The sequence below is a fragment of the Artemia sp. Qi Xiang Cuo genome, chromosome 15, assembly GCF_049724085.1.
Source record: "Artemia sp. Qi Xiang Cuo chromosome 15, ASM4972408v1, whole genome shotgun sequence".
NCBI lineage: Eukaryota > Metazoa > Arthropoda > Branchiopoda > Anostraca > Artemiidae > Artemia > Artemia sp. Qi Xiang Cuo.
The window spans coordinates 15,939,729-15,964,326 of NC_142808.1; the positions used below are offsets into that span (position 1 = coordinate 15,939,729).

The following is a 24,598-nucleotide window of genomic DNA, read 5'->3' on the forward strand; positions in this document are numbered from 1 at the left end:
AATCCACGTGAGGGAAGCCTTTCTTTCGCGTATACATAAATGGATCGGTAAAAGGTCAAATATTCCCTATGAGGTTTCACCGTTTTATTAAATAAATTCAGGTCATTGTATTCAATACGCAATGAAAACCAGCCAAAATAATAAATTTCGGCACTGTAAATGTATAAATAGTGCCACCAAACATAAACATAGAACTTTAAAAAAAAATCGGAAGGACTCCCACACCCTAGAGTCCTAAGACTTAAACCATGGGCTGATAATAGTCTTAAAAGTCCTAGCTTTTAAAGTATCCTCTGACAAATGTATGTGCACTCCTACAGGTATGCAGTGAGCTTGCCCCCCCCACCCTCTAATTGGCTCTTTCTTACCGACCGTTTACGGTAAATGGAGTAATTTAGTGACACGTTCATGGAACACGACAATCATCTACATTTATCGTTACTACGCATTTTAGTTCCTTTCTTTAATATTCTTCCTTTTGTTTGACTAATTTTTGCCCGAATACAGACTTCAGGCGCAATCCAACATCAAAGAGGAAGAAATAGTCATTTTCGAAAGACTGAAAGGAGCAAGGGGTTAACGTTAGGAGCAAGGGGTCCCATTTAATTGGAAACATTTTAAACAGAGGAAAAATATCCGTTGTCAATGGTACGCGAGATGAAAAAGGATAAAAAGCAGCACTCTGATATATGTAAAAAGCCAACTTGAATAGAGAATGGATAAATCTTCTTTTTAATGTATTTTTTGCACAAGGGTGTTGGGGAGACTCCCGATAAAGCGTCCACTATCATGGGCGTAGGGAGGGGGGGGGCAGGGGGCAAGCTGCGCCCCCCCCCCCCCTAGACCTTCAAATTTAATTTAGATATGGCTGAAAAAGCAGATGGTTTGGAAAAAAAGCAGTTGATAAAACTCCATCACACTATCGACTCCCCCTCCCCCCTAGACAATATGCTGCCTAATGCTGCCTATGCCCATGTCCACTATATTGATTTAAATCATTTTTGTTGCTACTCCTGGTGCATCAGTGCTAGCCAAACCTTTTATCATAATAGTAAAAAAAAAGACGAGATAAGCTATAGTCTTGTTGGGAGAAAAATTTATAGTCAGAGCCCTCTGTGTTGCTGCTTACTTGAATCGCTTTATTGTATGAAAAGTTGCTTCATAAAAATCTCTTAACTAAGAGCACCCAGGTGAATAGTTCTTAAGAGTTCAGCAATAGCTATTAATGCTTGCCTTTAAAACTTGAGGTTTTTCTTTAGGGATGGAAGAACTAATGGAACAGGAACTAAAAGCTATGATCTTGATATATTGTCAATAAGTTATTTTTTGTGAATATTAAACCTCGGCTATTCTACTACTACTACTACTACTAACAACTTACTACAGCACCAAACCGCCTGAGGCCAACACAGCTACGTTACCACTAATTATTTGAAAATAATACAAAACTGTTGAAAGGATAGCGAAAATCACAATATGTCTTGTGTGTGGGGGGGGGGGTTCTAATACCAGCATCATGGACTCCCTTATCATTAATAAGTTGTTTTTTTTTGTTAATAGTAATCCTAGACGTTGCTGGCAGAATATATTCAACATGTCTACGCATTTGACTGATATAAAAATTTGGCATATTTAGCATCTAATGCCTAGGCTTTTTTTTCTCCCAAAAAAGAAGGATGGATCTAACCTTTCTAAGGTTCCTCAAGAAACCTATGGTCCTCGGGTTAGCTTTCTTTCTGCTTCTAAGATTCATGCCTTGAAGTTTTATCATAAACAAACCCTATTCAGAGCCTATAAGCAAGGTAAGGTAAAGAATACGGCATTAGACTTTACAGTCCCTATCGGCTGTGCTGATCTGCGTTTCAGCCAGGAAGTACAATAGGGGTCTGGGGGGCCAGGTATCCTGTGTTTTCAAACACTCTTCCTGTTTACCTCCCCCGGATTTCTCCAGGTACTATAAAAAGACAAGTATTGTGCCTTTGTTATAAGATAGTGATTGTAAGTGCTTGAACAAGAGCCCAAAATGAAGTTTAGTCTCAAAAATAAAGGAGAAATCTCTCACAATCGAACACTGGCTGATTTTTATGGAAGATAGTTATGCTTGATACATTTTGCATAGCTAAACAACCACAACCTCGGTAAGTTTTTGTTTAATCAAAATTAAAAAAAAATTTATAAAAATCACTTTTTCACTTGTCTGCTTTGTTTATTTCGCAGACATGGTCAAAGTTGCATCCTAATAATTTTTATATTATATAGAAGTACAGAAAAAACGTTAAAGAATACTGCATTGGACCTTAACAGTCCCTACTGGTGGTGGTTATCTCCGTTATATGGTCCTTCAGTGAGGAAGTACAATTGGGGACGGGGGCCCAGCCATCCTATGCTTTTGCATATCCTTCCTGTTTACCTTCCCCAGATTTCTCCATTTAAAGCTGGGTCGACTCTGGCTTCTGTCTTCGACTCTCGACTCTTCCAAACCAAATAACCAGCGACGCCATGACTCGAACCTGTGTCATCATGGACAAAGGATTTCAAGTCTAGCGTGGATCCCTGTTCCAAGCCAAATAACCAGTGACATCAGGACTCGAACCTCTGTCATCATGGATAAAGGATTTCAAGTCTAGCATGCTAACCACTTGGCTATAAGTTTTAACTTATAGCCAATCACAGTGATTCTGGCTGAGCTTACAGCCACGCCACTGACCCCTGGTCCAAATCAAATCAACATCGACACCATGACTCGAACCTCTGTCATCATGGACAAAGTATTTCAAGTCTAGCGTGCTAATCACAGTGATTCTGGCTGAGCTTACAGCCACACCACTGACACCCGTTCCAAACCAGATAACCAGCAACACCAGGACTGAAACTCCTCAAGGTCCTTGTCATCAAGGACAAAGGATTTCACGTCTAGCGTGCTAACCACTTGGCTATAAGCGATAACTTATAGCCAATCACAGTGATTCTGGCTGAGCTTACAGCCACGCCACTGACCCCTGTTCCAAACCAAATAACCAGCGACACCATGACTGGAACCTCTGTCATCATGGACAAAGGATTTCAAGTCTAGCGTGCTAATCACGGTGATTCTGGCTGAGCTTACAGCCACGCCACTGACACCGGTTCCAAACCAAATAACCAGCGACACCAAGACTGGAACCTCTGTCATCATGGACAAAGGATTTCACGTCTAGCGTGCTAACCACTTGGCTATAAGCGATAACTTATAGCCAATCACAGTGATTCTGGCTGAGCTTACAGCCACGCCACTGACCCCTGTTCCAAACCAAATCACCATCGACACCATGACTCGAACCTCTGTCATCATGGACAAAGGATTTCAAGTCTAGCGTGCTAATCACAGTGATTCTGGCTGAGCTTACAGCCACGCCACTGACACCGGTTCCAAACTAAATAACGAGCGACACCAAGATTGGAACCCCTGTCCTCGTGGACAAAAGATATCAAGTCTAGCGTGCTAACCACTCGGCTATAAGCGATAACTTATAGCCAATCACAGTGATTCTGGCTGAGCGTACAGCCACGCCACTGACCCCTGTTCCAAACCAAATAACTATCGACCCCATGACTCGAATCCCCGTCCTCAGGGACGAAGGATTTCAATTCTCGCGTGCTAATCACAGTGATTCTGACTGAGCTTACAGCCACGCCACTGACCCCTGGTCCAAACCAAATAACCAGCGACACCAGAACTGGAACCTCTGTCATCATGGACAAAGGATTTCATGTCTAGCGTGCTAACCTCTTGGCTATAAGCGATAACTTATAGCCAATCTCAGTGATTCTGGCTGAGCTTACAGCCACGACACTGACCAATGTTCCACCAGGACTCGAACCTCTGTCATCATGGACAAAGGATTTCAAGTCTAGCGTGCTAACCACTTGGCTATAAGTGATTACTTATAGCCAATCACAGTGATTACTTATAGCCAATCACAGTGATTACTTATAGCCAATCACTTATAGCCGCTTGGCTGTAAGTGATTCTTGATAAATACCTAATTTCTCGAGAGTAGCCTTATGATAAAAAATGAGTTACTGGTCACTAAAGGATTACATAACTTTAGAAGCAGTAATGAATTGGTATTACAGATTTTTGTTTTTCTTTTCCATCTTCTAAGTTTATGATGAAGAAATTTCCCTTCCCCATCTCGCTGAAAGGTATGCTGATTAGGCTAAGAGGCTTTTTTCATTGGTTCGAATGCCTCTTTTTATCTATCGTTTTAGCTATGGATTGTAAGGAGGTTCTCATATGTGTTTTTTGGTTTACTCGCATCAGTCTTTCCCAAAAAGTAATTACTGTGAAGGTTTCTTCTTGATTGGGTTTCCGTTCTCGGTCCTAGAGCAATCTGTTATCATAGAGATAAATCTAATCCCAAGCCTACCATGATTTTTGGAGAGAGGTATAGGCTATAATATTGACGAAGACCACACTGCCTTTCCATATCAAACAAACACAACTTAAAAACAATAGGGAAATTTTTTTTCCAAGACAGTGCAATTTAAATCGGTGAATATTTCGGCCCTATGTCCAAGGGCCGTCTTCAGCACAACTGAAGACGGAACACGTTGTGCTGAAGACGGCCCTTGGACATAGGGCCGAAATATTCACCGATTTAAATTGCACTGTCTTGAAAAAAAATTTCCCTATTGTTTTTAAGTTGTGTTTGTTTGGTATAGGCTAGGAGAGGTATAGGCTATTTCAGAATTGGTTGGTTAAAATCCTAAAGATGAAGTGCCGGCCATTAGAAACTGTAGATAACATGATTTTTGGCGCTTATAAAGCCTTGGTAGCTAATATTAGCTTAAACGAGATGGCGTTGCTAAGTTTTGTTAGAATAGAAAAAAAAATACCACAAATAGTATAGCGATGTTATTTAAAAACGTAGTAATTAATTTAATTTATTAATTAATTAATTAAAAAACGTAGTAATTTAAAAACGTAGAAATTAATTTAAAAAAAAGTAGTAAATATTAGAGTTTTACTGGTTGATTGCTTTCTCTTAGATATTAATTAGAAACCGTTCTCAAGCGAACACTTTTTCAGAGAAATTAAAGAACGGTACTATCACCTAAAGGGAGCAGTATCATCGTTTGGGATCTAGTAATTAGGTACCAGCAAGACTTTCCCTAAGAAATCTTAGAATCTTGAACTTTTTACAGTTCCGGTACTAGTGGCATACACAGTTTCATAGCGTCAGGAATCACCCTCTTTTAAAGCCTTGTATATTATTGGGTAATCCAGGAATCACCCACACATTTTTCATGAATCACCCTCATTTAAGCCTTCTATATTAATTAATTTAACATCTCGGATAAGAACGAAGCAAGTATTTTCTTGCCTGTGTAGGCACTTCATAACTTCAGGCATCACCCTCTTTTAAAACATTCTATTGCCTGGACTGTAAGAGCCTGTTGTCTCGAAGTTTCGCTATTTCGCGACAGAAAAAAAAACAAACAAGACTCAACTTGTCTAACTCTGCTACAAATTTGGTTGTGAAAAGGATCTTGTGCTTCGCTTGCTTTCCGACTAAGTAGCTCGTTTTTGCACCATGTTCAGGCTGCTTTTACCCTAAGCCAGCCTGTACCCATGCTGCAAATTATGCAGCTTGGACTTGACTTCAGTTTGCATTTACCATGTCCATGGCTGAGACTCTATTCTTTCGGCACCAAGTCAGGACCTATAGAATCAAACGACCTGCTGTTTGTTTTTGTGATGGAAGGGCAGAGGGGTCTTCGTCGTGATTAAGTCAGGATCAATCAAGGTGTGACAAGCCTACGTTTCTTATTTGAAAAATGTGTTTGGAGGATGGAACGGGGTAGACTGAGCGTTTAAGCCTAAGACGAACCACAGATGTAAGAGGGAGGGAGAGGGCTGGGATAACGGAAAGCAAAAGTAAGAATTATATGGATTAAATTAATAATAATTATATGGAGTAAAATTAATTATAATATAATTGATTATTTTAATCAAATATTTTATTTAATTAATAAATTAAAATTAATTAATTAAACATCTCTGATAATAATGAAACAAGTAATTTATTGCTATTGTAGCTAGTTTAGAAGGTTATTCTTTGCACAGTATTACTAAATATAATGCTAAGTAGAACGTTGGATGTCTAAATAATGCAAATAGTACTAATGTTTTCATGGAATCTTTTGTATTCAAAATCTCGAACTTGTTAGAAAGTTAGAGCAACTGGATGTTTTATAGAGGTATAATATAGGACTCACTGAGAGATGACTAGAATGTGTGTTTGCAATTCAGATGAAACTTATTAGAGGTGGTGATATTTTAACCCAACGAACATTCTGTCATTGATCGCTTGATATTAGACTAGTCTTATTTTTATGATTGTATGCGTTTGTTTCTTATTGCATGTGTAGAAAAAGAAATTCAGGTAATAAAGTAAAATTTCGTGAAAAGCTAGATTTACCAGGACGACTAATTACTCGGGGCAAGGCCGTATCTACAGGGGGACACGGGTTTGACTCCCCTCCTCCCCCGAAATTTTTGTCCGACTCGTAAAAAAAATAAAAAAAATGTATATAAACAAATTTGATGCGTTGTATATTTTATGTACCCCCCCCTCCCCTTGAAAAAAATACTCTGATCCCTCGTGAACAAAAGCCCTGGATACGCCCTTAACTCAAGGCGTACGTGTGAAAAAGGTAGTTTCTATTCCTAGTTCAACCAGTCCTTTCTCTAACATAACTAAGGCAATGTAATTTATCATTCTCCTTAAAATAGAGGCCAAGCCATAGAAAGCTCGGTTTCGAAATCACTATTAGCCTACAAGATTAGCTTACATCTCTCCCTAGTGATTGCTTAAATTGCTAAGATTTTAATTGGATGTAGTCCTAGAGAAAGCATCCAACCCAAAAATAAAAAAAACAATAAGTTGAAAGCTTAGCCATACTCCCGGGAACAATTTTTGGTTATACATTAAATTTTTTAATGATGTGTCTATCGCTCTAAGTCAGTGTCGATTGTATCATGGGCACAGAACTGAATTGTTTTTGAGGGGTCTGGGGCTCATCCTGACCCAGCCTACGCAGGGTGGGTACATTGCAACCGTTCCCGATTCTTCAAAATGTTTCGGTTTTGTACACATATCATAGGTGTTCCTTTATTTCTCATATAATTTGCATGTTTGTGGTGCTACCCCCTGCCCCCCACCCAGTATAAGCCAACATCCAAAATTAATTATTGTGTGTTGGATTCAACGCTATCAGTGCACTAAATGTGAATATTTAAGAATTTTGTAAAGCCCTATCAAGTTTCTCATGGGGGGAGGGGGAGGGTTTGGTCCCGTCGCCCTAACGAGTGTTTCGAGGCTGGCTCCTGTCTGAAGTCCGTTCGAAATTTCTGCCCATGGTCGGATGGTTTCTGTGCATTCACGCCTCATTATGCTTGGCCTATGTTTCAAATTACTTCTTATACTCTTCCGAAAATATGTTTTAAAGTCAATAATATAAAATTGTTGTTTTTTCTAATTTTCTAGCATTGACAAGGTTTCTAAAGTGAATTCGCCTGTCCTTGTAATTCATGGAACAGAAGATGAAGTGATCAATTTTTCTCATGGATTAGAGATTCATAGCAAATGTCCGAAGGCTGTTGAACCCCTTTGGGTGGAAGTAAGTTGTTTCTTACATTTCTTCTCTTATTTATGGAAGAAAAAGAAGACCATAAATTGTAGTTCACTTTCTAGTCTCATGCTTAGCAACTAAAATAGTGAGCTTTTGATTATAAATTGATTTATTCCAATTTTTTCTAGATTTTAGGATAGAAGCGTGTGATTGACTCTTAAACGTGCACATTTATGTGGAAATTCTATGAAAGTTTAAAGATTATTCTATGAACTTGAATGTAATACTTCTAATAATTTCTAGAATTTATATAATATTTCTAATAATTACAGTATTACAAAATATATTTTGCTGCTTCAGTAGTAAATAATTTTTATGGATTCAATTTGAATTATATTAAATCAAATTGAATATATTAATATTTATATATTTATATTATATTAAACTTTTAATATTTAATCAAATAATTTATAAAATTATATATATAAAATTAAATATTTATAAAATTAAATAATTATAAAATTATAATCAAATAATTTTAATATTTATATTAAACTTTAATTAACATTACAATTTTCGGTAATCAATACATAGCTGCACAAAAAAAAAAAAATCCATAAAAAAAAATACTGTTAACAAAATATCTGTATATTACCAATGAATTTCATCCCTTGGAGGTTTCATTTTTTAGCTGATCTTTCTTAAAGTGTACACCATGTAACCCACCTGCATCAAAAGCCTGGGAGTACCCCTTCCTACAAGAGTCGTTTTTTCTACCTGAACCCTCTATATAAGATGCTACGGGCCCTGTTGCGAACTGTAAGCTACCCGCTTTATGCTGGATCCCTTAAAACTTGCATACCGATTTAGAAGTAATGTAGCAGAACACGCTCTAGTACGTAGTAGCTTTACGGGAACTGGTTGATGAATCTTATTATAGCACATCTACTTACATCTTGAGATGTCTCTTAGATAATTTCGGAGACCACACTGCCTTTCCATGACGATAAAATAACAGTTCAAAATAGGGATAAAATCCTTTTTTAATAGACAGTGTATAATAAATTTCACAAAAAATACCAGATATTTCGGTCACATATACAGTGACCGTCATCAATTGTAAAACTTCCGAAATATCTGGTATTTTTTGTGAAATTTATTATGCACTGTCTATTAAAAAAGGATTTTATCCCTATTTTGAACTGTTATTTTATCGAGATATCTCTTGGACGATTTTTTTGTAAAGAGGAGATAATATATATTATTGAACCTATGGACTCACCTTGCTCTGCTATCTTGGCAGAGGAAGCACCTAAGAGCAAGGTCGTATCCAAGCGAAGTACCGGGTTTGAACCCCTCCCTTCAAACAAAATCCTGGATATTCCTTGCCTAGGAGAAAATTATTGGCCAACAGTTTTGTTCTGTATACCAAAGAGTATCGGTAATTTATAAAAATGGAAACTGGCGTTAGTGTCAAAAATAAAATCCACTAACGCCATCTAAAGTCTGCGGACTTTGTTTGACCCAAAAACTGCTGAATCCGTACTTGTCTTTTAAGGTACTTTAAAGTACAGGGAAGGGTAAAGATATATCAATTCTGTTTCCAGTAGGCCTACTAGCTTAATATCAGTTAGCCGACTTAAACCTGCCAGTTTTTTTCAAGCCAGCCTATGCCTACTTTGTGCTGACTTGATTTTGACTTAAAATAATTCTTGAAAACAAAATTCTCATTGACTATCCTCTGCAGTGAAATTTCAGCTACAATACTGTTGCACTATATTTTAATAGTATCAAATATCCATTTTTTTTTCATTAAATGTAAATTTACATTACATTTTTTCACATTTTACATCTGTCGCCAAGCGTCACACTATAGGTGGCACTAGTAGTTTAATGCTTATTGTTTAGTGTTAAATCGTCCAAGTACCACGTCAATCTCAAAGCATTTCCTTGATAGGGTTATTCCAGCAAAGGCACCTGTTGATTCCTTCAAGTATAGGTTCGACAGTTGCCTTAAACGTAAATAACTATATATATATATATATATATATATATATATATATATATATATATATATATATATATATATATATATATATATATATATATATATATATATATATATAAAGTTAAAGTTAAGTTTGAAGTTAAAAGAGTTTGATTGCTCCAAAAATTCTGAATTATTAAGGAAAAGTAACTGGGGCATATGTTCTTTCCAACTCTAAGAGTTATTCACTTTTTCAGTGCGTACTTACCAAAGGTAAGTAACGAATCAGTTAAGTCGTGCCTTTTTTTCAAAAGAGGGCTTAAGATAGCCTGTAGTGTTTGAGCTGTGCGCATGGAAAGGATCTTCGAGATCGTGATTACCCCCCCCCCCCTAAGAACCAACTTTTGAGCATTTTCTTTTCGTTTTCTTTCGCTTGTTTTTTCGCTTCTTTTTTCCCCCGTTCTCTAAGTGTTTCAAATGAAAAACGAAAAGTGTTTCAAATGAAAAAAAAAAGAAATTTATAGAGCCGAACTATGCTTAATTAGTTCCTCCAGGGCCTAGTGGTGCATGGAGCTGCAACGATCGGCCCCTATGTCGGACGATTTTGAGCCAAAAATCCCCAGCTCCTATCTCATCTTTAAAGGAGCGTTCTGAACTAAGGTACTTTGCTATGGCGAAAATAGCATTTTCGCCGTTATGATTAACTGTTTATTCAATTGACCCCCTTTTTTGACGCACTGTAGATATAAAATAGCTAAACCATTAAGGAGTTTCCTAAAACAACTTACTATATATATATATATATATATATATATATATATATATATATATATATATATATATATATATATATATATATATATATATATATATCGCAAATGGTGTTTGAGGCACCACTAATTGTTTCGTGGCTGTCGATTACAAACTTTAGGCTAATGACACATTATTGAAGTCCAAAGCCAATATAAATGAGGTAAATATCTCCCAAATGGTGTTTGATTTCCACCATTAACGATTTAACGATTTCTCAGTTTGTTGATTATAAATATGAGGCTAATAATGGAATATAAAGCCAAACACATTAGTATATGTTTTTTTATTTGTTATATATTATATTTTTTGTTATATATTGTTATTATTATATATATTATATTTTGTTTTATATGTTGTTATTATATATATTTGTTATATATTATATTGTTTGTTATATATATTTTTTATTTGTTATATATTATTATTTGTTATATATTATATGTTATATATTAGTATATATATTGATATGTTACGCCTTGTTGAAGATGAAAGTCAAGCAAGGACTTTAAATCCGTAACATAGCCTATGGGCCCAAAGTAGGCCTAAGTACTGGGAGGGAGAGGAGGGGTAAAGCCAAAATGTTTTCTGCATATATGCTTAGTATCTTTTAAAGCAGTCATAGTCAATGGAATGGTTCTTACTCAATTATGACTGTGCATCTCCCATGTATTATCTGGTGAGCCCTCAGATATCATCACATAGAATATATGATCGTAGGAAGTTTAGGAAGGGCTCATTGAATCGCATGTTTTGAGCTTTAGTGCCGTATTTAAAGGTCATAGTCGATCGGAGGCAAGTCCCAAAACCTGACACGTCTTGTTTTATCAGGGGTACTTTCAGCCTTGCGTCGTTTGTGTTACAAGGTCACTTTAATAAGAACATTCGACTATCCAACAATTTTGCTATTGGGAGTGATATGATAAATGCATGCCCAGTAGTAAGGCTTCATATATTCAAATATATGGTATAAACAGGGGCTATGTAGGTATATCTTAATAGGAAACCGGACAAGTTAGGCCTTGTTGACATCAGGGTCATAAAATGATTTTCAATCTATATGATATCGGTGCCCAAAGTGAGAGCCTCGGGCCCGTGTTCCCTTGTCTCTAAGAGGTGGCAAGCCATCGTTATTAGCGGTAGTTTATAATCATTTCATCTTTGGCGTCATAGTTACTTTGGATTTCTGCTTGTTCTTCCTTTGACATCTTGTATAGGTTAATTTATGCTTGTTATAACTTTTAAATTTGCGCTTTGCTTCTCATGGAAAAGTTTTAATTTAATAAATATAGACAACTAGTAATCTTAACAGCCATGTGTTGTAGACCAGGGCCGTACCAAGGATTTTTGTTGGAGGGAGGTTGCAAAGAAATATTAATGATTATCAAGGTTTCTCTATGCAAAATTTGTTTACGTGTATTTTTGTTACTTTTGTACGAGTTTGACAATTGGGGGGGGGGCTCATACCATGTATCACCCCTGGATGCGGCCATGGTGTAGACATAATTTCGTCTTAGTAAGCCCTTAGTAAATCTTCCTAAGTTTTAATTAGGTCTTCTCAAAAAGCTAAGATCTATGATCCTGATATAATCCTTAATGGAAATCATTAGTGAAAGCATGATCATAAAGGCATTACAGAGATCGAATAATGACATCCGTTAATGAATACGGATACTCGTACTTAAACTTACAGAAGGCTCTGACTTATAGACGCAAATGGAAGAAAAAAGCTCAGACTTATAGAACGATATGTCCAGGACCGTAGGCCCTACCCAGGATTTTTTTTCGGGGTGGGGGGGGGTAAAAAAGGTTTTTGTTTTTTTTTTCAAAAAAAAAATTTAAAAACGCATCAACAATTTTTCAATATTCATTTTGTTCCGTTTTTACGAGTCGGAAAAACATTTCGGGGGTGGGGTGGGGGATTAAAATCAAGTAGTTGTGGGTATGCATCAAGCCATGGCTAATTGTAGAAAAAGCCAAGACGGATAGTCCGAGTAAGTGAGCGAGAGGCAAATCTGGGATAAGATCCCCTTTTTAGGATTGTATAAAAATGATGTCATTACATTTGTTGATAGATAAGTCTATGGTATCTATTATCCATCAATACGTCATTCCTAGGGCAGAAGTAAGGTAGATAGTCATAGAACTAACGGATGAAAGATTGGATTGATTTTGTGTTGACGCGTGACGGACAATGTCAGCTGGACTATCTGATATAAATATTAAAGAAAGGTTTTCACAGTTAGAAAGGACTCTATGAGGGGAGTATATGATGTGCATGCTCAACCCTCACTCTTTACGCTATAGTTTTATTTCTGCTTTACTCACGGAACTTTTTAGCGAAGTAAAGTGGCTATTTACCGTTTGCTGTTAAAAACGTTTGCACTGAAATGTTTATGGTTTACAACAAACAAGCATCAGCACCCTTTTATTCTTGAGTTGTTTTGAAAATACTTTTTATCCGATTCCCATTGCCTCCCCCTCCTTCAATTCCTGCTCTTTACATTAGATTTAAACTTTTACAAAACAATCCATTGAGACTATCTTTTCTGTAATAAGAGGAAAGGCTTCACCCGTCAACACCAATACTGCATCATGGATCCTATACCCATCCAGTTTCTCTTAGAAATTTTGGGTCTAAAATTTCCTTTCCGAGTCCTCTTGTCTTCGTAAAAGAATGTGCTGATCTGTACGCCTGCAGCTGATGCGCAACTGTGTGATAATCATTCGTATTCTTGGACGCAGCAACATTTCCCATGGACTGTGTGGATGTTAAGTGACAAATGTTATACCTCACACCGGTAGGGCTTGTTAGTCCTGGGGGCTGCAGAAATACCATTTCAGTAATTCTCATCCTTTTTTATAATATTTTGACAACATACCCTAACTTCTGGGGATGACAACCCCCGACAGTCCTTGGGTCAAGGGCTGTAGATTATGCAGTTCGCCCATTGTTTACATATAGTATCTGCTATCGGGAAAGTGGGGCATGTTTTACCCTTGGTGTCCAAAAAGGACAAGGGCATTCGGGTTATTGCTGTAAAGTCAAAAAGGATAAATCCTTGTGTGACAAACTTTATGGTTTGCACTTTCATAAAAAGCTTTATTAACTTTATTGACGCCATGGGAGTCCCGCATTACAAGGTATGTTGTGGTGATGTTGAAATAACTAAAGGACAATATTTTATGCTGCTACTACTGCTACTGTCACTACTGTTATTACTGATGTTACTAATACTGAAGCTGAGGGTATTAAGGTTAAAATGTAAGGGAATGTTGAGAGGATACACCGCTGTGCCTTCGAAAGACCAGAACATTATTTGCACTTTAATGAAAACACAACAGATTTTAAACGTTATCTCTTGTTTTATTTTCTGTCAATCCACGTTCATTTGTTTTTGTTTTTCAAAAAATGAGAAATACAAATGTTATGTTATGAGAGGTAAAAACACGTAGGGGCTTTGGCCCTATTCCTCTTTGGGATAATTTCTGCTCGTTTTGATATTGTCTTGGTTATTTATTGTAATTTCTGTTTGTTCTGGGCTTAATGTAGCTCTTTACTTTCATTTGAAATTTTTTTAATTAATTACTGAAAAACTGGGTTTGATACTGTCACCCATGGGAAAAAGAAATCAATCACAAAATATATGAACATCCTTCTCTGAAGAAATAATAATTTTTCTTATCTATGGTAATATTAGCTTCAGGGTCCTCATACGAAATGAAGTTCATTGTATAATATTTGGTAAGATCACACCTCTTTTGGCGCTATTTAACCATCTTGTTTTAATTATACAAATTTTCATTTCTTAATAGCCTTTGACGGGTAAATTTGAAATTGTTGATTTTCGCTTAATCAATAAACAAAATAAATAGTAGATTCTGCTGATGTATGTGGTAATACACACCTTAGAATTTCAGTTTTGAGTTTCGAACTATATTGACAAGGGTCGCTCTTGAATTACAGTTTGTTACTGTTTCGATTTAGGGTTCTTAAACATGAGGAAGACTCGCACTACCCCCTCCCCCTCAAGTTTTATTTGAGCAATATATATATATATATATATATATATATATATATATATATATATATATATATATATATATATATATATATATATATATATATATATATGAATAAAGGTGAGACTGAATCTCCGTCACGTTTGTGACGGGCAAATTTATTAATTTATTTGACTCGAGCCTTATTTTTTCATTCTAGCGTGACTGAATTAGTCACGGACATGATATCATTAATACACGCTATGCAAATGGTAATTATTGCAATTGCTGTATTTTTCATATCAAAAAGAAAAACTTTATACATTCTTTCACCTTACACAGTCTGATTATAACATTTAAGAGACTTGGAGAATGAAATTATTACAAAAAAGAGAAATTTTTCAAAGACAAATATGTATAATTCAAAAGTAGTAGTTGACGATTTAGATTGGAATGAAGTACTAGAAATGAGAGTTCCGAATAGATCACTATGATTTTTACTGAGTATCATATGAACAATTAAATCATCACCTTATGAAAAATGGGATCGTAAAAGTTTTTTCAAAGAAAAACGTGGATTACTTAGTCACTCATGAGATCAATCAATGAAAAAAAAAAATCGTCTATATAAAATAGGAAAGAAATATCCATCAATTGATAATATTAAACGATTTAAAGATTATAAAAATATGTTCCTAGAATTAGTCAAAAAATATATTTTTTCTGAAAAGTCTTTTTGCCTGAAAGCCTTTCAGAATTCTAAAATAACGTGGGATTCAATTACTATTAATATTAATGTTATTATTAAAAATAGTATTGAGTATTCATGAGAGACATGAAGATGCTGCGAAATCTTTTAGGAGCCTCTTTGCCTGCATTGATCCTGATGTTGCTTTTGATTAATTAAAAAAAAGTTAATAATAATTTAAAAGTGCCCTAATAATAATTAAAGATAATTAATAATAATTAAATAAAATTTTAATAAAAAAAATTAAAAGTTAATAATAAAAAAGTGCCCTAATAATAATTAGGGCACTATAATTAATTTTATCTGTAGTCGTTGATTTTTGCTTTTTTTATAACTTGAAACCCCCCGTACTTAGTTGTACTTGCTGCACGTTCAATCCGCAACTAGGATCATCGTGGTACCCAACAGACGACGACATGTCTCCTTCCCGAGGTTTAGCTGGAGGGGGGCAGGCTCTACAATCTCCAACTACTGACGATCCCAAAGACTGCCTTATTTTCTGAACCCTCCGATTGACTCCAGATAAAGCTTCACTGTCGCGAGCCACATCTTCTTTTGGCCTCCTGCGCTCTTCTTCCATGCCGGTAGTGTTAAATATTTGAGGCATTTTTTGCTTATTTGGTCATCTGGTCTACGCATTGTGTGGCCAAACCATCTGTTTGACAAAATCGAAGACAACTGGGCGAACCCCACATCTTAACCCGACTCCGTCGTTCGAGATTCTATCTGAGAGGCGGATGCCCAGGATATAACGCAGGCATTTGTGGTAGAATATATATCAATATCAGTGCTTCGGCTGCTTTATGGGGCCGCGTTTCAGATCCATAGAGGAGAACAGAACCATAGCTTCATACACTCGGAGCTTCGTCCGTGTTGGAATTTTGCTTCGCTTCCAGAGCCTTCCGTAGTTGAAGGAAGACGTTCAAGGCTGACGATTTAGAGAACTGTTTGTTACTGCTATATTCATTTTACCAAGTTTTAATATAGTAAAATTTCACCGAAGAACTGAGGAAACGCATGTTGAAACGAGGAAAAGGTTTAATATTTTAAACGCTATTACATTGTTGCAAGGCCGTACCCCGCGGGGGGGGGGTAGGGGGTTTGATCCCCCCCCCGCAAAATGTTTGTTTGACTTGTAAAAACTTAACAAAAATGGACATAAACAAATTTTGTATGCTTTTTTTTGTGTACCCCCCCCCCATCCCGAAAAAAAATCTTTGAGTGAAACCCCCTCCGAAAAAAAAATCCTGGATACGGCCTCGCAATGTTGCTCCCATTGTTTTATAAATGAGTTTCGTCTCCGCCCCCCCCCTATTGAGCCGTAAACTTCTAATAGCATACATAATACGATTGGCTGGGAATATATTACCGTGAAAATTCTGTGGTAGACCAGAAAAAAGAAATGAGTGTCGCTGGCTAGCTTTGTGATATATAGCCTTGTTCCGCTTTGCCATTGAATATATCAGAAACACATTTAAATGTTCGCACGGTATTATTTTTCACTTTGAAATCTCATTTTCTGGGGAAATTGAATGGGAATGTGCTCACATGGAATATTCTTAATACTAGCCAGTACTTTAAATGATTTTTTTGTGGGGCCATAATCTTTGATGGATAGTTAATTAGAGATACGGCATCTGTCTTGCTATATACGGTTTTATTTTCTTTTTATCTATTATATCGAATTTACTTGTCAGTTTTATAGATAGTGCGTTAATGATGGTTGAAAGGTTTTAGTATAACTCAAAGCCACTGTTCAGTCGAGACAATTTGTTATTTATCTTAAATTCATAAAGTAAAAAAATTGAAAACGCATTCGCAGAAAAGAACTTTACCACTCAACTGGTGGAAAAGATGATGACTTTATTTGTTTGAAGTGTGGGGAATGTACTTGCACACAACCGTGAAGTTGGGGGGGGGGGTCGGATCCCATACTGAGATTAATTTTGAAGACTGTATTACTGAAAAATTGAAAATAGTGACTAAAGACGCACTTTTTTCGTGTTTGGCCACCCTTCAAGCAGGGGCGGATCTAGGATTTTTTTTAGGGGGGCGCAAAATAGATTGATCCGAAAAAAATTTGGGGGGGGGCAAAATAGGTTGATCCGATAAACTTGCGTTAGGAGCAAATTTAATTAACGCAAACTTTAGTTAATTAAGTAAATTACACTACTTTAGACTACGCTAGGGGGGGCGCCCCCCTCGTCCCCCCTGGATCCGCCTGTCTTCAAGTGTTGAACCTGTCTTTACATATTCCTCTGTACTTAATCCCGTTCTAGCATGAATTTAGTCAAATTCTCTTCTTTTCTTTATATTTTCTGGCAGCCTGCTCGATGGCTAAAATCTTTTATGTTGACCATGTTGGCAATAATCTTTGTTAGGAAAATGTCTTCGAGCTTTCAAGGCTATGGGTCAAGAAAACTTTTGTTACTTCTCTTTGCCCGTATCTCTTATTCTTGTATGATTCATATCTTATCTTTTTTATATATATTTATCTCTAATTCTATATCTTTATCTCATATCTTATATATATTTATCTCATATCTCATATCTTTTAACTGTTATTTTTTTTTTATCAAATAGTCTTTACATGGGTCGACTGCGTAGAAATCAAAAGTTTAAACGTAGGCTGATAAACTGCCGATAATAAAATCGTGTAAAACCTTAAAATATTCGAAATCTAGACTGAGTCAAAGTATGAAATTGCCAGGGGTTTTCTGATCATAAATTAGTTATTCAGAAAGGATCGCTGATATTAAATTCTAAATCAATTTTATTTCTATTAATTGAAATTTAATAATATCTATCAATACTAAGACAATATTTTATTGATCAATTCTATTTTTATTAAAAACAAGCTGCATCTTCTCAGTAACATTGAAACCAAGGGCATATCCATGGTTTTGTTCGGGGAGGGAGATTTACAAAAAAAACACATCAAAAATTTATTTATATGCATTTTTTACGTTTTTATGAGTCTGAAAAAAATTTCGGGGAGAGAGGAGGGGGTCAAACCGTGCCCAAGTCCCTGGATACGGCCGTGATTGAAACGTTTCTATTTTCCAACTTGGTATGTTGTTTCTCGAAAAAAATTTGACCCTCAGGTATTTACATAATTCCTGTTTTTTTTATTACTTGATATTTTCGAAAAGAAGAATTAAAACTATGCTGTATCTCCTCCCTCCACCCTAGGTTCCTGGGTGTGCTGAGGTTTCAAGTTACTGCAGAGCGTATCATCACTTCTAATTTAAGCTCTATTTAAAATGAGACTTGTCTCTTAAGTCAAGTATCGGAAATAGGACCCGTATCTTATTGATTATAATGTCCTCTTCTATCCCTGGATCATGACAGTCACCTATCAATGTCTAATTTCCTCAATCATTTCCTAAATAACATTCTCCTTCGTTCCATTTTCGGAAATTGGCAGGGATAATAATCATGCTCAACATATCTAGAACTTCTAGCTCCTATCTAATTTCTCTTGGCTAGACTATGTTAAAAAAGATTCGGTTTTGAACTAATACTTTTTCATTAAGTCATCTAATTTATATATTTTGTATTTCTTTATTTTCTAGTATTATTTTATTTAACATTAGTGTTAAATAGTATATATATATATATATATATATATATATATATATATATATATATATATATATATATATATATATATATATATATATATATATATATATATATATATATATATATATATATATATATATATATATATATATATATATATATATATATATATATATATATATATATTATATATATTATATATATATATATATATATATATATATATATATATATATATATATATATATATATATATATATATATATATATATATATATATATATATATTTTTTTATATATATATATATATATATATATATATATATATATATATATATATATATATATATATATATATATATATATATATATATATATATATATATATATATATATATATATATATATATATATATATATATATATATATATATATATATACGAGGGCAATTCAGAAACTAACCTCCGGTTGATTGAAAAAAATATATCAAGTTAAGTAAAAATATTTTAATATATACATCTTACAACTACATCTTTGCACTATTTTTCGACATAGTCTCCATAACGATTGAGGCACTTATCGTATCTCTTCACAAGCTTTTGAAATTGCTTCTGCATAAAAATCACCCGCTTGTGCCTTGAGCCAGCCTGTGACCGCATCTTTGAGCTCTTCGTCGTCATCAAACCGCTGGGACCTGAGCCATTTCTTCATATGCATGAAGAGGTGATAATCGCTTGGCGCCAGATCTGGACTATAAGGTGGATGGTTGAAAACGTCCCACTTGAAGGACTCAAGAAGGGCTGTTTTTCTGCGAGCAGAGTGAGGACGGGCGTTATCGTGGAAAAAAAACGATACCAGAAGTCAGCATACCACAGCGTTTGTTCTGTATAGCCCGTCGTAATGTTTTTAGTCTTTCACAGTACACGTCTTGATTAATGGTCGTCCCACGTTCCATGAATTCAACCAACAACACCCCTTTGGCATCCCAAAACACCGTTGCCATCAGTTTTCTGGCACAAAAATCGTGCTGGGCTTTTTGTAGTTTGGTAGGTAAATCTGAAAGTTCCCAAATCTTTGACTGTTCTTTTGTTTCAGGACTTATGTACTTAATCCAAGTTTCGTTACCGGTCCTGATTTTGTTTAAAAAGGGCTCTCCTTCGTCCTCATAACGTGACAGAAAGTCTAATGTAGAGGCCATTCTTTGAGTTTTGTGGTGGTCGGTAAGAATTTTGGGCACCCATCGTGCACAGAACTTACGGTAACCCAATCTTGCTGTCACTATCTCGTACAAAAGAGTCTTAGAAATCTGTGGAAAATCAGTAGACTACTCCGCTATTGTGAAACGTTAATTTTCACGAACTTTTGCATCAACTGTCTGAACGAGTTTGTCAGTCACCAAGGATGGTCTACCACTCCTTTCTTCATCATGAACGTTTTCTCGTCCACTTTTAAATAAACGTACCCATTCATGGATAACTCCTTCACTCATAACTTTTGGTCTGTACACGGCACAAAGCTCACACCCACGGCACAAAGTAAAAAACCTTATAACAGCACGCACTTCACAGTGCTTGAAAATATCACAAATCAGTATCAATAAATAAATAAAAAACAAAACGGGTATTAGTTGCAATAAATAACTGGGTCAAATTAAAATCACAAAAAAATTAATACAAGCAGGGATTATAATCCCTATTCCTTCGAAAGGCCAGTACAAAACTTTAATTTCACTGAAAAAATACAAATTTTTTTAATTTTATTAATTACATAAATCAAATAATATTAACATTTTGATTAATAAATATCAGTATATGTGTATTAAACTGACAATGTACATTCATTTGTATTTTTTTCAGTAAAGTGCAAATTATGTTCTGGCCTTGGGAAGGCATAATGGTTTTTAGCCAACGCCTCTACGACAAAGTTTCTACAACAACGCTTTCTATAAAAAAAAAATCTTATATGCCCCCAGGGCTTAACTTCCAACCCGTGCCCTGAGGGCTATGGGGGGAGTGTCATCCTCAAAAATATAATTTCAGGACTTGTAAACTACGTCGAACAAAATGGCTATCTCAAAATTTTGATTGGATGTGTATGGGAAATGGTGGGTGTGAGAGGGGTGTTAGTTATCCTCCAATTACTTTCAACTATTAAAAAGGACACAAGCCCTACTAATTTTCCAATCGAATGAGCACTTTTTGAAGTTTTTACACCATCGCTATCAATAAAAAAACCTTATATGCCCCCAGGGCATAACTTAAAACCCTTTCCCTGAGGGCTTTGAGGAGGTTATCATTCTAAAAGACACAATTTCTAAAACTTATAACGACGTTGAACAAAATGGCTATCTAAAAATTTTGAATGGATGTGTTTGGGGGAAAGGTGGGTGTCAGGGGTGGGTCAGTTGCCCTTCAATCGCTTTCGTCTATGAAAAAGTACACTAGCCCTTTGAATTACCAATCGAATGAGCTCTTTTTCAAGTTTCTAAGACCAAGCTTTCAATAGAAAAAGCCTTATATGCCCCCAGGGCATAACTTACAACCCTTACCCTGAGGGCTGTGGGGGGATGTCATCTTCAAAAATATAATTTGTGGACCTTTCAACTATTTTGAATAAAATGGCTATCTCAAAATTTTGATTAGATGTGTCTGGATAAATGGTGAGCAAGGAAGGGGTGTTAGTTGCCTTCCAATCACTTTCGGCTATTAAAAAGGGCACTACCCATTTCAATTTCCAATCATATGAGCCCTTTTTGAGATTTCTACGACAACACTTTCTATAAAAACCTTGTATACCCCAGGCCATAACTTATAACCCTTGTCCTGAGGGCTCTGAGTGAGGGGGGAGGTGGTTGTCATCCTCAAAATTCTAATTTCCAAACCTTTCAACTACGGTGAATAAAATGACTATCTTAAAATATTGTTTGTGGGTTTGGTGTAATGAGGAACGTAAGAGTGGGTTAGTTGACCTCTAACAACTTTTAGCTATTAACAAGGGCACTAGCCCTTTGAATTTCCAATCGAGCCCTTTTTGAAGTTTCTACAACAAACCTTTCTATAAAAACCTTATATGTTCCCAGGGTATAACTCACAACCCTTGCCCTGAGGGCTGTGGAGGGAGTGTCCTTTCAAAAATATAATTTCTATCTGGAAATCAACTACGCTGAACAAAATACCTATCTCAAAATTTTGATTGGATGTGTTTGCGGAAATGGTGGGCATGGAAGGGTTGTTAGTTCCCTTCCAATGACTTTCGACTACTAAAAAGGGCACTAGCCATTCGAATTTCCAATCGAATGAGCCCTTTTCGAAGTTTCTAAGACAACTCCTTCGATACAAAGAATATAGAAAAAAAAATAATTCGATACGAAGTCCCCCAAAAATGTTTGGGGGAATGGTGGGCGTGAGAGGGAGGTTAGTGGCCCCCCAACTATTAAAATGGGCACTGGCCCTTTGAATTTCAAATGGAATTAGCCCTTTTTGAAGTATTTGCAACACCACTTTCTATAAAAAAAACCTTATATGCTCCCGGGGTATAACTTATAACCCTTGTCATGAAGGCTGTGGGGGGAATGTCCTCCCCATAGATATAATTTCCGGACCTTTCAACTGCAATGAACAAAACTGCTATCTAAAAGTTTTGACAGGATGTGTTTTGGGAAATGGTCGGCATGGAAGGGTGTTAGTTGCCTTCAAATCACTATTAACTATTAAAAAAGGCATTAGCCCTTTATATTTCCAATCGAATAGACCCTTTTTGAAGTTTTTTCGACAACGGTTTCTATAAGAACCTTATGTGCCCCCCGGGAATAACTTGCAGCCCGTGCCTTTTGGGTTGGGGGGGGCTTTTATCCTCAAAGACCTAGTTTCCAGAACTTTCAACTACGTAAACAAAATGGCTATCTCAAAATTTTGATTGGATGTGTTTGGGGAAAAGGTGGGCGTGACAGGGGGGTTAGTTGCCTTCCAATCACTTTCGACTATTAAAAGGGAAGCCCTTTAAATTTCCAATCGAATGAGCCTTTTTGAAGTTTCTACGGCAATGCTTTCTATAAAAATCTTATATGCCCCCAGGGCATAACTTACGACCCTTGTCCTTAGGGCTGTGGGGGAGTGTCCTCCTCAAAAACATAAGTTCTATCTGGAAATCATTTACGCTGAACAAAATGACTGTCTCAAAATTTTGATTGAATGTGTTTGGGGAAATGGTGGGCGTGGAAGGGGTGTGGAAGTTGCCCTCCAATCACTTTTGACTATTAAAAAGGGCACTAGCCACTCCAATTTCGAATCGAATGAGCCCTTTTCGAAGTTTTTAGGACAACTCTTTCGATACGAAGTGCCCTGGTATGAAAAAAAAATAATACATTGTGCCAACATCGTTCTTTACTTAGGTAGCGCGATTGCGCTGCCTATGATATATATGTCACGCATAAATAAAGTTGAAGAACTAATTTGTTGAAATCAGACCTATCACCCCCTTTTTTATTACTATTGTTTTTTTCGTTTTGTTTTTCGTTTTTAATCAAGATTGTCCTTTATTTTCTATCCTTTTCATCTTTCTGGATTTTTGTTTTTACCTCTTGATGTTGTCTTTTTTTGTATTTGTGACCTGTTTTTAGAAGGTGTCATTTCGGGTTCGTCTTGACTCGAAAATGCGAACTCGGCCCGTGAGGGCCTTGCTGATCTCGTTTAGTAGAAGTCTTTATGACAAGAACTTGGTAATCAGGAAAGCGATTTCATATCCTCGTGCCAAGGCCGTATCCAGGGAGTGGGGTACTGGGTTTGACCCCTCCCCTTGAAATTTCTTTTTCCGTCTCTTAAAAAAGTAACAAAAATGCATTTAAACAAATTTCTGATGCGTTTTGTAAAGTTTTTTTTCAACCATTGGAATTAATTAACCCCCTCCTTCGAACAAAAATCCTAAACATGCCCTTTCCTCGTGCCATCAGTGTTGAAAACAGTTTTTTTAAACAACTTATTGAAAATAAGCAGTTTTGAAATTTTGTAAACATTTTGTTTTTTCAGGGAGCAGGTCATAATGATGTTGAACTGTATAGTCAATACCTGGAGAGGTTAAAACAGTTTGTCTCTACCGAGTTGGGGAATTGACAACCAGCCTTCGAAATAGACAGAAATGACCCTGATTTGGCTCATCCAGCCTGCCAATTTGGTGAAAAACTATTATAAATCTTACCTAAGTGCATTACATACTCTGACTACCCTGTTTCTGTATTGAGTGAACTCCATTACAAAAAATCCGATCTCTCTGTGTGAAAAAATGGTTTAAATAATTTTTACCTCAGGCTGTTGTGTTTTCTTATTTCGACAGCAAGTGAACATTGAATAATAAAAAAAATTCTTGTTTTGTAATCTCTATGCAATTTATATTGTAATCCATTTGCAATTGATCTCAAATATGAAGGGATATATGCTATTAAAGGTGTTGGTGCTTTTTCTGAATATAAATATACTATAAATATTAAATATTTTTATTAATAGTATTTATATATATATATATATATCATATGTAATATATATATATATATATATATATATATATATATATATATATATATATATATATATATATATATATATATATATATATATATATATATATATATATATATATATATATATATATATATATATATATATATATATATATATATATATATATATATATATATATATATATATATATATAATTTCTGTATTGATATTTCAATAATTTAATAGTATTCAAATAATATATAAATGATTTATGTATAAGCTCATATATTTGAATGATGTAAATATACTATAATGTAAATATCCGATAAACATATCTGAACATAAAACCTTTTCAT

General features: G+C 35.5%; 1 protein-coding gene across 1 annotated transcript in view; it reads left to right on the plus strand.

Annotated features, from left to right (window-relative positions):
* LOC148943380 (alpha/beta hydrolase domain-containing protein 17B) overlaps positions 1-24,219 on the plus strand; it is a 64,207-nt gene extending 39,988 nt beyond the window's left edge. The window contains exons 3-4 of the mRNA XM_089101008.1: positions 7,533-7,665; positions 23,775-24,219. Of these exons, the coding sequence (XP_088957134.1) occupies positions 7,533-7,665; positions 23,775-23,858 (217 nt within the window). The 3' untranslated portion in view covers positions 23,859-24,219. The remainder of the gene's footprint in view (positions 1-7,532; positions 7,666-23,774) is intronic.
* Positions 24,220-24,598: the final 379 nt, after the last annotated feature.